Source organism: Leopardus geoffroyi, chromosome D4, assembly GCF_018350155.1.
Source record: "Leopardus geoffroyi isolate Oge1 chromosome D4, O.geoffroyi_Oge1_pat1.0, whole genome shotgun sequence".
Classification (NCBI taxonomy): Eukaryota; Metazoa; Chordata; class Mammalia; order Carnivora; family Felidae; genus Leopardus; species Leopardus geoffroyi.
Window position 1 is genome coordinate 81718089 of NC_059342.1, and position 12151 is coordinate 81730239.

General features: G+C 38.2%; 1 protein-coding gene and 1 non-coding gene across 2 annotated transcripts; one reads left to right on the forward strand and one right to left on the reverse strand.

Moving 5' to 3' along the window:
- Positions 1-9091: 9091 nt before the first annotated feature.
- On the reverse strand, positions 9092-9166 carry TRNAR-CCU. The gene has a single exon. It is a non-coding gene; the product is annotated as a tRNA-Arg (tRNA).
- Positions 9167-10997: 1831 nt separating this feature from the next.
- On the forward strand, positions 10998-11939 carry LOC123592606 (olfactory receptor 1J4-like). Its single transcript, XM_045467828.1, has one exon. It carries the CDS (start codon positions 10998-11000, stop codon positions 11937-11939), a length of 942 nt encoding a protein of 313 aa, XP_045323784.1.
- The last annotated feature ends 212 nt before the right edge of the window (positions 11940-12151 follow it).

Consider the following 12151-nt stretch of genomic DNA (forward strand, 5'->3'; position numbering starts at 1 on the left):
AAGAAATTTTTGTCCACCAAAAGAACTTGATGATATTCCCCTAAATTTTTATCTTAAAAAGATTCTTCTCTTGCTTTTAATATGTGTATCTAAAGTCTGTCTGGGTTCACTTTTGGTGTATTTTTTTTTAGGAATATTTATTTATTTATTTATTTATTTATTTATTTATTTATTTATTTATTATATAATTTATTGTCAAATTGGCTAACATACAGTGTGTAAAGTATGCTCTTGGTTTTTGGGGCAGATTCCTGTGGTTCAAGGCACAGACCCAAATTAATTGTATTCTGTATGAATATCCAATAGATACATATTACAATTTATTAAAAATGCCATCTTTCCTTAGTTGATCAAGTTTGCAACATAACAAACTTCTCTGTAGTCTATCCAAGAAAATCAATTTTAATTTTTTGTCCTGGAGCTCACTTATCACAGCCCAGATAATCAAGACTTATTGTACAGCAGTTACACTTACAGCTAGACACAAAAATGAGGTAAAAAGATAAGGTCAGGATAAATGATTTACACACACGTTGCATCTCAAAGGTAGAAGCAGTAATTCCTATGTATAAAATTCATAAAATATTTTTAGTATATTTAAATAAAAGATACTATTATAAAATAATACATTGTCTTGATCTTTATCATTGCTCAAATTTTATTGTCTTGCTTAACAGTAAAAATTACAATTGAAAGTACTAATTTTCCAAACAATAAATCATGTCCATGAAAATTGTATGGTACCGAGGGGCATAGATTCTTTTAATTCTTGAATATCTACTGAATACAAAATACTCTTGTCTCTTGTGAAGTGCATTTTGTCACTTTACAGATTTGGAAACCAAGCCCTAATTAAACTTGGTTAAATGATATTGCTAAAGTCAGAGAGTAATATTTAAGAACATAAATTAAAAGTTAAAACATATAATTTGTATTAAAACATTTTTAATTTTTTAAAAAAATTGAATGCACTGTGATGAACTGAACCTTGTATTAAGAGCATCTTTAAATAGTGCCTGAGATTCAGAATAGTGTTATCAGTCAAATATAGGAGGAGGAGGAAAAAAAGTCCATCCTTTCTCCATTCAAGGAATCAAATGATTGAATATGAGTTATCTTCGCTTTTTTTTTTCTTGAATTTCCATTTGAATTTTAGATTCTGCTTGACCATTAAAAAACAAAACAAAACTTGGTTTTTTATTTAGGATAGTATTCAAAATATAAAATAGCTTAAAGAGAACTAACATTTCAAAAATATTGACTCTCTAATCTGGGAACATGTATATATATCTTGGTTATTTTTATCTTCTTGTTTTCTTTCAAGACATTTTTTAGTTTTAAGATACAGGAATTACACATTTTTCATTCAAATTTTCCCTGGATATTTCATATTTGTGTGTAATTTAAAACTTTTGCAATCATTTAACTTTCATATTCAATTTTTTCTACAATATAGAAATACAGTTGACTTTTTTATGTCAAAGTCAATATATAACTATACTAAATTCACTATTCTTATAATTTGTATATTGTTTTTTGTATTTTAGGTAAGTGATAATATTATCAGTGAACAATAATTGAATTCTACCCTCTCAATATTTAGACTCCTTATTCTTTGTATCTACATAATGTACTGGTTAAAATTTCTGGTACAATCTTTTGTTCTTGTAACTTTATATAATAAAATCCAGCTCAATGATTTTTAATAAGTTTACTGAGTTGTAACCTAGATGAAATTGATAAATTCCCAGAAACATACAGCCTACCAACATTGAATGACAAAAGAATAGAAACCTTGAAGAGACCAATAATAAATAAGGAGATTGAATCAGTGATCATAAACCTCCCAATATAGAAGAGCCCAGAACCAAATGGTTTCACTGGTGAATTTTATCAAATATTTAAAGAAGAATTAGCACCAGTAGTCTTAAAATCTTGCAAAAAATTAAGAGAGAACACTTCCAAACTCACTTTGGAAGACAAATATTACCCCAGTATCAAAGCCAGCCAAAAGCACCATATGAAAAGAAAACTAAAAGCCAATATCTTTTGCACAGTGGAAGAAATAGTCAACAAAGCTAAAAGACAAACTGTGGAATAGGAGAAGATATTTACAAATGACACATATGATAAAGGGTTAGTATCCAAAATATGTAAGAACATATCAAACTCAACACCGAAAAAACAAGTAATCCAATTAAAAAATGGATAGTGGGTGGTGGAGAGGGGTGATGGGTATTGAGGAGGGCATTTGTTGGGAGGAGCACTGGATGTTTTATATAAGCAACAAACCACAGGAACCTACCCCAAAAAACAAGAGCATGCTTTACACCCTGTATGTTAGCCAATTTGACAATAAACTATATTTAAAAAAAAGGAAAGACAGTATTTACAAATAAGAAAAAAAAATGGACAGATGACATGAATAGACATTTCTCCAAAGAAGACATCAGATGACCAACCCACACATGAAAAGATACTCAACATCACTTATCATCAGGGAAATGCAAATCAAAACTACAATGAGATAGCATCTCACACCAGTCAGAATGGCTAAAATCAAAAACACAAGAAACAACAAGTGTTGATGAGGATGTGGAGAAAAAGCAACCCTCTTGCACTGTTGGTGGGAATGCAACCTGGTGCAGCCACTGTAAAAAACAGTATGCGGTTTCCTTAAAAAGTTAAAAATAGAACTCCCCTATGACCCAGTAATAGCACTACTGGGTATCTACCCAAAAAATAGAAAAACAGTAATTCAAAGGGATACAGACACTCCTATGTTTAGAGCAGCATTATTTACAAAAGCCACATTATGGAAAGAGCCCAAGTGTCCACTGATAGATAAGTGGATAAAAAAGAGAACACACACACACACACACACACACACACACACACAGAGGAATATTGTTCAGCCATAAAAAAAAATGAAATCTTGTCATTTGCAGTGACATGGATGGAGCTAGAGAGTATAATTCTAAGGAAATAAATTAGTTACAGAAAGACAAATACCACATTATTTCACTCATATGTGGAATTTAAGAAACCAAACAAATGAGCAAAGGGGAAAAAAGAGAGAGGGAGAGAGAGAGAGAGAGAGAGACCAAGAAAGAGAGTCTTAACTACAGAGAACAAACTGATGGTTAACAGAGGGGAGATAGGTAAAGAATTGGTGAGAATAGGTGATGGGGATTAAGGAGGACACTTGTTGTGATGAACACTGGGTGATGTACGGAACTGTTAAATCACTATATTGTACACCTGAAACTAATGTAATACTGTATATTAGCTATACTGGTATTAAAATAAAAAAATAAAGCCAATATCTTAATGAACATAAATGCAAAAGTCCTGAACAAAATACTAGCAGACCAAATTCAAAAGCACATTAAAGGTATCATACACCATGACCAAGTGGGATTTATCTCTGGGATGCAAAGATGGTTCAACATATGCAAATCAATTAATGGAATATACCACATTAACAAAGTAAAGAAGAAAAAACACATATCATCTCAATAGTTGAAGAAAAAGGATTTGACAAAATTCAGCACACTTTTATGATAAAAACTCTCAAAAAACTAGGCGTAGAAGGAATTTACTTCAACATGATAAAGTTTATATAGGATAAGCCCACAACCAATATTATATTTAATAGTGAAAAGCTGAAAGCTTTTCTTCTAAGATCAGTAACAAGACTGGGATGCCCACTCTTGCCACTTCTATTTAACATAGTACTGGAAGACCTAGTCAGAGGAATTAGAGGTGATATTTATAACTATAAAGGTTGTTAGTTAACTTAAAGGAGAACAAGGTGGGAGGCATTTCACTCCCTGATTTAAAAACTTACTGTAAAGCTTCAATCATCAAGAAAGTGTAGCACTGACGTAATAATAGACATATAGAACAATGAAACAGAATTGAGGGCCCAGAAATAAACCTCATTAAGGAATAAGCCTTATTTTTGTGGTCAACTGGTTTTTGACACAGGTGTGAAGGCAATTCAATGGGGAAAGGATAATCTTTTCAACACATAGTGCTAGGCAACATGGATAGCCCCATGCAAAACCCTCAACTTAGACCCTTACTTAATACCATACACAAAAAAAAAACTTAACTCAAATTGGGTCACATACTGAAATATAAGAACTATAAGGGTTTTAGAAAAAAATAAGAGAAACTATGTGTTTCCTTGGGTTAGGCAAAGATTGCTTAATGATTCATAAAAGAAAAAAAATTAGAAATTGGACTTCATCAAAGTTCAAAACTTCTGCTCCAAGAGACAAACCATTAAGACAATGAAAACAAAGGGGTGCCTGGGTGGCTCAATCAGTTAAGCATCTGACTCTTGATTTCTGCTCAGGTCACGATCTCATGGTTAGTGAGTTCAAGCCCCACATCAGGCTCTGTGCTGACAGCGTGGAGCCTGCTTGAGATTTCCTCTCTCTGTGTGACTGCCCTGCTCTTGCACGTGCTCTCTCTCTCTTTCTCTCGAAGGAAGGAAGGAAGGAAGGAAGGAAGGAAGGAAGGAAGGAAGGAAGGAACTGAAAAGAAAGATACAGATTAGGAGAAAATATTTGAAAATTATGTGTATGATGAGGGTCCAGTCTCCACTTAGAATAGGTAGAAAACTTCATACACAAATATCCCATGCTGTAGTGCATGTGCTGTCAAGACAGGAAGAAGAACAGGAAGAAGAGCAGTGCAGACACAGTGAGAGGTAGCATTCAGAGAACAGGTTGTGAGTGAATAAAGAGTTCACATGGCTTTGATGCTGAACCGGGTACCAGACAGTTCTAGGCCACCTTCTCCTCTACCTCCTACTCAAACTCACCCTCCTCCTTGACCCTGGAATCCTGGTATTGCTGGTACTCAGACACCAGGTCATTCATGCTGCTCTTGGCCTAGGTGAGCTCCATCTCATCCATGCCTTCCCTCGTGTACCAGTGCAGGAAGGCCCTGCACTTGAACAAGGCCATGAACTGCCATGAGATGTGCACCTGAACACAGATGTGCTGTGAGATGTGCTCCTGGGTGGTGGTGGTGCTGCTACTGGAGGTGGTGGACATTTTTGGCTCTTGGGGCTGAATGTCACAGACAGATATTTTTATATCATTAGGATCCATTTTCATTCTTTTGCATGTGGATATCCAGTTTCCTGACACCATTTATTGAAGAGACTATCCTTTACTTATTGTGTATATACTTGGCTACCTTGTCAAGGATTAGTTGATGGCATATGCATGGGTTTATGTCTGGGCTCTGTATTCTGTTCCATGTTCTACACGGTTTTATGCCAGTAACATATATTGTTGATTACTATAGGTCTGTATTATAGTTTAAAGTCAGGAAGTGTGATGCCTCCCACGTTGTTCATTTTTCTCAAGGTTGCTTTGGCTTTTGTGGCTCTCTTGCAGTTCTCTAAGAATTGAATGAATGGTGGCAGTGGAATATGTGCTTTAATGCAGTTTGGGGTTAGTGGTTTGGGAGTCTACAAAGGCTAGTACTACTCTATCTGGGCCTCTTTGTGATGTACGGAGAGACAGATTCCATTGCTGGATTCTTCAGAGGTCAAGGGTGTCCGTGGCCCCTCCACCTTCTCATGACCAGGCAGGGGGGAGGCTGATGTGTCACTGATTTTAGGGACACTTTCTTCTGGGACCCTGCATAGGATCCATCTCAAGAGGGAGGCAAGAAATTGCACAATTAGTTCTGTTGGCTTCTTCTCTAACAGAAGCTTGGGGTTGTGTTCCCCTGGGTCTTTTTCTTGTTGGTAAATGTGAATCTTCCTGCTCGTTATTCCAGTGCTTGTGAACAGGAATGAAAGGTGTTAAGGACCATTAGGCCATAAGAGAGGAGTATTCAGGTAACAGCCAGGACCAGCAAGAATTGGCATCCATTGGAGGAAGGTGAGGAACCATCACTTGGCCTAGATATGTGCGTGTATGTGAGGACTAGAGACAGAAGGAGAAAATGGGTGTTTACATTGCTTGTGTTTTTAGAGGCTAAGTGACTTGCACACTGACCTCTATGATGCTGCTAGCCACATGTGGTCATAAAGTTAAATTTAATTAAAATTAACTGAAATTACAATTTTAGTTCCTCAGTTTCAGTAGATCTATTTCAAGTCTTCAGTCACATGGGGCTAGTGCTGCTATAGTGGACAATGCAGATACAGAGCATTTCTATCATGGTAGAAAGTCCTAATGTATAGTGCTAAAAGTAGACCATGGAGGGCTGGAAACCTTTTGCTAATGTGTGCATGTGTGCTTGTGTGTGTTTATGTGTGTGTGTGCATGTTGCTTCTTTTTATGTTACTTGTATGTTGTGTTTGACTACGTGTGATTCTTATTGTGTGTAGTGGGGATTGTGTGTGTGTGTGTGTGTGTGTGTGTGTGTGTGTGTGTGTGTGTGGTTTGTGAGTTCCCTGGATGACTGGATGTGGTGTTCATATGATTTTTTAAAAAATATAATTTACTGTCAAATTGGCTTACATATAACACCCAGTGCTCATCCCAACAAGTGCCCTCTTCAATGGCCATCGCCCATTTTCCCCTCTCCCCATCACCCCCCCCATCCACCCTCAGTTTGTTTTCTGTATTTAAGAGTCTCTTGTGGTTTGCCTCCCTCCCTCTCAGTTTGTAACTATTTCTTCCCCTTCCCTTCCCCCATGGTCTTCTGTTAAGTTTCTCAAGATCCACATATGGGTTAAAATATATGATATTTGTCCTTCTCTGAGTGATTTCTTTCACTCAGCATAATACCAACCCTCTTGCACTGTTGGTGGGAATGCAAACTGGTGCAGCCGCTCTGGAAAACAGTGTGGCGGTTCCTCAAAACATAGAACTACCCTACGACCCAGCAATAGCATTACTAGGCATTTACTCAAAGGACACAGGAGTGCTGATGCACAAGGGCACATGTACCACAATGTTTATAGCAGTGTTTTCAACAATAGCCAAATTAGGGAAAGAGCCTAAATGTCCATCAAATGATGAATGGATAAAGAAAATGTGCTTTATATGTACAATGGAATACTACTTGGCAATGAGAAAGAATGAAATCCTGCCATTTGCAGCAACGTGGATGGACTTGGAAGGTATTATGCTGAGTGCATGATTTTTTTAAACAGCTTTATTGAGGTGTAACAGATACAAAAATCTGTATAAAGTTAATGTATACAATTTAATGAGTTTGGACCTATGCATATACATTTGAAGCTATCACCACAATCAAGGCAATAGACATATCCATCACATCCCAAAATTTCCTTGTGCCCCCTCTTTTTTTGAGGTTAAAACAGCTTAAAATGAGATCTACTCTTTTCATGAATTTTGAAGTGCACAATAAAGTACTGTGGACTGCAGGCACTATGCTGTATAGCAGGCCTCTAGAACTAATTCATCTTGAATAACCAAAACTTTATATCAATAACAGCTCTACCTTTCTCCCCCTCCCCTTGGTAACTACTGTTTATTCCCTATTTCTACGAGTTTGACCCTTTTAGATACCTCATAAAAGTGAAATCATGCAATATTTGTCCTTCTATAACCGGCTTATTTCATTTAGTGTAATGTCCTCTAGGTTCATCCATGTTGTCACAGATAGAAGGATTTCCTTCGTATTTAAGGCAGAATAATATTCCATTGTATGTTTATACCACATTTTCTCTACCCATTCTTCTCATTTGGGTTGTTTCTATAACTTAATTATTGTGAATAGGACCACAGTAAACATGGAAGTGCAGATATATCTCTGAGAGCCTGATTTCAGTCCTTTCTGGTATATACCCAGAAGTGAGATAGCAAGATCATGTGGCAATTCTATTTTTAATGTTTTAGGGAAACTCCATTCTGTTTTCCATAGCAGCTGAGCATTTTACAGCCCCCCAAACAACATAGAAGGGTTCCTTCTGCATGTTTTTTAAAGTTGTGTGTGACAAAATGTTTCATCTTAAGGAGGAATGTAAGTTAGTATGAATCCATGCAAACTTCTACACTTTTGAACTAGAGATGAGTATAGGTCAGAGAGAGCCAAAGCATAGGACCTTGGGTTTGTTTCTGTGTTACTCTGTGTGTCTGTTTTTGTGTCTAACACACTCACATATGTGCGGGACATAGCAATATGTGTATGCACTCGACTTAGGGAAACAGCCCCAGAGTCTTGTCTCAGCCCTCTTGTCTTGTCTCCTCTTGTCTCCTCTTGTCTCAGCCCTAGACATAAACAGGAAGCTCTAAGCAAAGTCCTCTTTATGCTAAGTTGGTGGCAATTTGTCCATGTGGTTTGAAGACTACTGAACTTCTCCAGGGCCCCCAATTTTCTTCATTGACCTTCAGTAATTTCCAAATTTCCACTTTGGGGAACATGGTGTAGTTAATTCTGGAACCTTGTCTAGTTACTCAGGTGACTATGAATTCTGATATAACTCCTCAGTCCAATACCATCTGTAATATCTTGATCCTCTGGCCACACCATTGGGCAAATTCTCATGTCACTCACATTGCATGTGTGCTTAGAAGTTAGCCATTTTGGGGGCACCTGGGTGGCTCAGTTGGTTAAGCATCCAACTTTGGCTCAGGTCGTGATCATCGACCCATGCATTGGGCTCTCTACTGTCAGCACAGAGCCCACTTCATATCCTCTGTCCTCCTCTCTCTTTACCCCTCCCTGCTGGTTCTCTCTCTCTAAAAATAAATAAATAAACTTAAAAAGAAGAGAACTCAGCCATTTTGAAGTATGGGAGATGAAAGGGGAGAGAGATGATGGCAGACATGAAGGAAGTTATTTATTGGAAAATTTATTTAAAATGCGGTGAGTCAATTGCTGCGGATGAAGTAATCTTCAGGGGGCATGGTCTGGGCCTTCACTGTTTCCCTGAATGTGTGAGAGAGACCACAGAAGTAAACACATTTTCAGTAAGCTATTTGATTTTGCTTGATGGCCTATTCATACCTCTGTTATCTTTAATTCCTGACCTGTGATCTTGGTCACTCATCCTGCCAAAACAGTGAGTTTATTTATTTTTTGGTCATCATTCATTCATTCATTCATTCATTCATTTATAAAAGATTTTATTTTTAAGTAATCTCTATACCTAACGTGGGGTTTGAACTCATGACCTCGAGATCAGGAGTCTCATGCTCTCTACCAACTGAGCCAGCAAGACAGCCCTGACTATTATCTTTAGTCAATAATTTATCAACTCTTCCTGATATATTTTCCAACTTAAAGGTTTTTTTTTTTTTTTTGGTGAAATATGCGTAACATAAAATTTACCATGTAAGTAATTTTTTAAGTGTGCAGTTCTGTGGCATTATGTACATTTACAACATCACCACCATCTACTTCCAGAACTTTTTTATCTTCTCAAACTGAAACTGTATACACTGAACAATAATTTCTCATTTCTCTTCTCCCTAACTGCTGACCACCACCATTCTACTTTTTGTCTCTATGAATTTGACTATTCTAGGATCTCATGTAAGTGGAATCATACAGTATTTATACTTTGGTGACTGACTTATTTTAGTCAGCATAATGTCAAGGTTCATCCAGGTTGTAGCAGGAGTCAGGATATCCTTCCTTGCATTCCATTGTATGTATATACCACATTGTGTTTATCCATTCATTTGTCAATGGACACAGGTTGTTTCCATCTTTGGCTGTCATGAATAATGCTGTTTTGAGAAAGAATGAAATCATGCCATTTGCAGCAATGTGGATGAAACTGGAAGGTATTATGCTGAGTGAAATAAGTCAGCCAGAGAAGGACAGATGTCATTTGTTTTCACTCATATGTGGATCTTGAGAAACTTAACAGAAGGCCATGGGGGAAGGGAAGGGGAAAAAATAGTTACAAACAGAGAGAGAGGGAGGCCAAAAAAACCACAAGAGGCTCTTAAATACAGAGAACAAATTGAGGGGGGATGGGGGGATGGGGGAGAGGGGAAAATGGGTGATGGGCATTGAGGAGGGCACTTATTGGGATGAGCACTGGGTGTTGTATGTAAGCCAATTTGAGAATAAATTATATTCATAAAAAATGAATAATGCTGCTTTGAACATGGGTGTACAAATATTTAAGAACCTTATTTCAATTGTTTTGGATATATACCCAGAAGTGGAACTTCTGGATTTATGATAATTCTATGCTTAATTTTTTTAGGAACTGCCATAGTGTTTTTCATAATAACTGCACCATTTTACGTGTACCAGCAATACACAAGTGTTCCAATTTCTCCACATCCTCATCAACACTAATTTCCTTCCTTCCTTGCTTCCTTACTTCCTTGCTTCCTTGCTTCCTTCCTTCCTTCCTCCCTCCGTTTTTCTTTTCTTTTCTTTCTTTTCCTTCCCTTCCCTTCCCTTTCTTTTTGATGATAGTCATTCTAATGGTGTGAAGTGAGTTTGTGTATTGAGGGCTTATTTTATACATGGCACGTTTCTTTAATCTTCTCAATGCTTAAGTGGCAAGCATGTGTATGTGTGTATGTGACAGACAGAGAGACAAAGATAGAGACAGAGACAGAGAGACACAGAGGGCAAGCAACAATCAGGATAAGCAAGAACCAGATAAGCAAGCTCATAAGCAGTCTGGCTGCAGAGCTATGCTCTTCATCAGTGCTGTGAGGCTGCTTACTGGAATGTGGGCTCCCCAGAGGAAGGGATTTATTCATTACTTTCTTCCTAGTGCCTATCACAGTGTCTCCACATGTGTAAAAAACAAAATGAAAAAAGAATGAGTTGTTCCTGATTTTGACTGAAGAGTTTGGTGTCACGTACTTTCTCCAAGTGACTGTCAGTGTTCACACAAATCTCATTGCATCCCTCTCACGAGACTGGACGAGGCATCCATATGTGAATTGCAAGGCAATATTTGCCTGAATGCTGACAGTCACTTGGAGAAAATATGTGACTATACAGTAATTGCTATGCATAGTATTTCTAAGTACCTGTCATTTTCCATTTCTCTTTATTCCTAGAGGAGAGAAAGCAGCATGAGGGGGGAGAACCAGAGCAGCGTGTCCGAGTTCCTTCTCCTGGGGCTCCCCATCTGGCCAGAGCAGCAGGCCGTGTTCTTCGCCCTGTTCCTGGGCATGTACCTGATCACGGTGCTGGGGAACCTGCTCATCATCCTGCTCATCAGGCTGGACTCCTGCCTCCACACCCCCATGTACTTCTTCCTCAGCCACTTGGCCTTCACTGATGTCTCTTTCTCTTCTGTCACTATCCCAAAGATGCTGATGAACATGCAGACTGAGCACCTATCAATCTCCTATCCAGGATGTATTTCACAGATGTATTTTTATATACTTTTCGGTTGTGTTGATAATCTCCTTCTCGCAGTGATGGCATATGACAGGTATGTAGCCATCTGTCATCCTCTATACTACACCACCATCATGAAGGAGGATCTGTGTGTGCTGCTGGTGGCTGGCTCCTGGATTCTCTCCTGTGGCAGTGCCCTCTTACACACCCTCCTCCTGACCCAGGTGTCCTTCTGTGCTGACAACATCATCCCCCACTTTTTCTGTAGCCTCCCCATCCTACTCAGGCTGTCCTGTTCAAACACCTCTCTTAATGAGCTGGTCATATTTACTGCAGGGGCTGCAGTTGTCATTTTCCCGTTGACTGGCATCCTGGTCTCTTATGGACGCATTGGGGCTTCTATTCTGAAGGTGCCCTCTACCAAAGGTATCTGCAAAGCCTTGTCCACCTGTGGCTCCCACCTCTCTGTAGTGTCTCTATTCTATGGAACAATTATGGCACTGTACTTTTCTTCCTCATCGAGCAACTCCAATGACAATGACATGATTGCCTCACTGATGTATACAGTGGTCACCCCCATGTTGAACCCCTTCATCTACAGCCTAAGGAACAGAGACATGAAATTGGCTCTGGAGATTCTTTTCAGAAACAACATTGTTTTCACCAAGTGAGAATCACCTAATTGTATTACTTTACCCACTGACCTTGTTAGAGATGACTTCTTGCAAAATTGTTTGTTGACTATCCATGTCTCTTGCATTTTCCCAACTACTCTTTAAATGGACAGTTACATTATAGGACCTGACCCCTTTCACTTTGGTCATACCTAGCTTTTAATTATAACCCACAGTTTCTATTTGTTGAAGTAAATGAGATATAAACA

Bases quoted from the DNA above. Each gene is read 5' to 3' on its own strand.
- LOC123592606 (XM_045467828.1), top strand. From the start codon at position 10,998: ATGAGGGGGGAGAACCAGAGCAGCGTGTCCGAGTTCCTTCTCCTGGGG.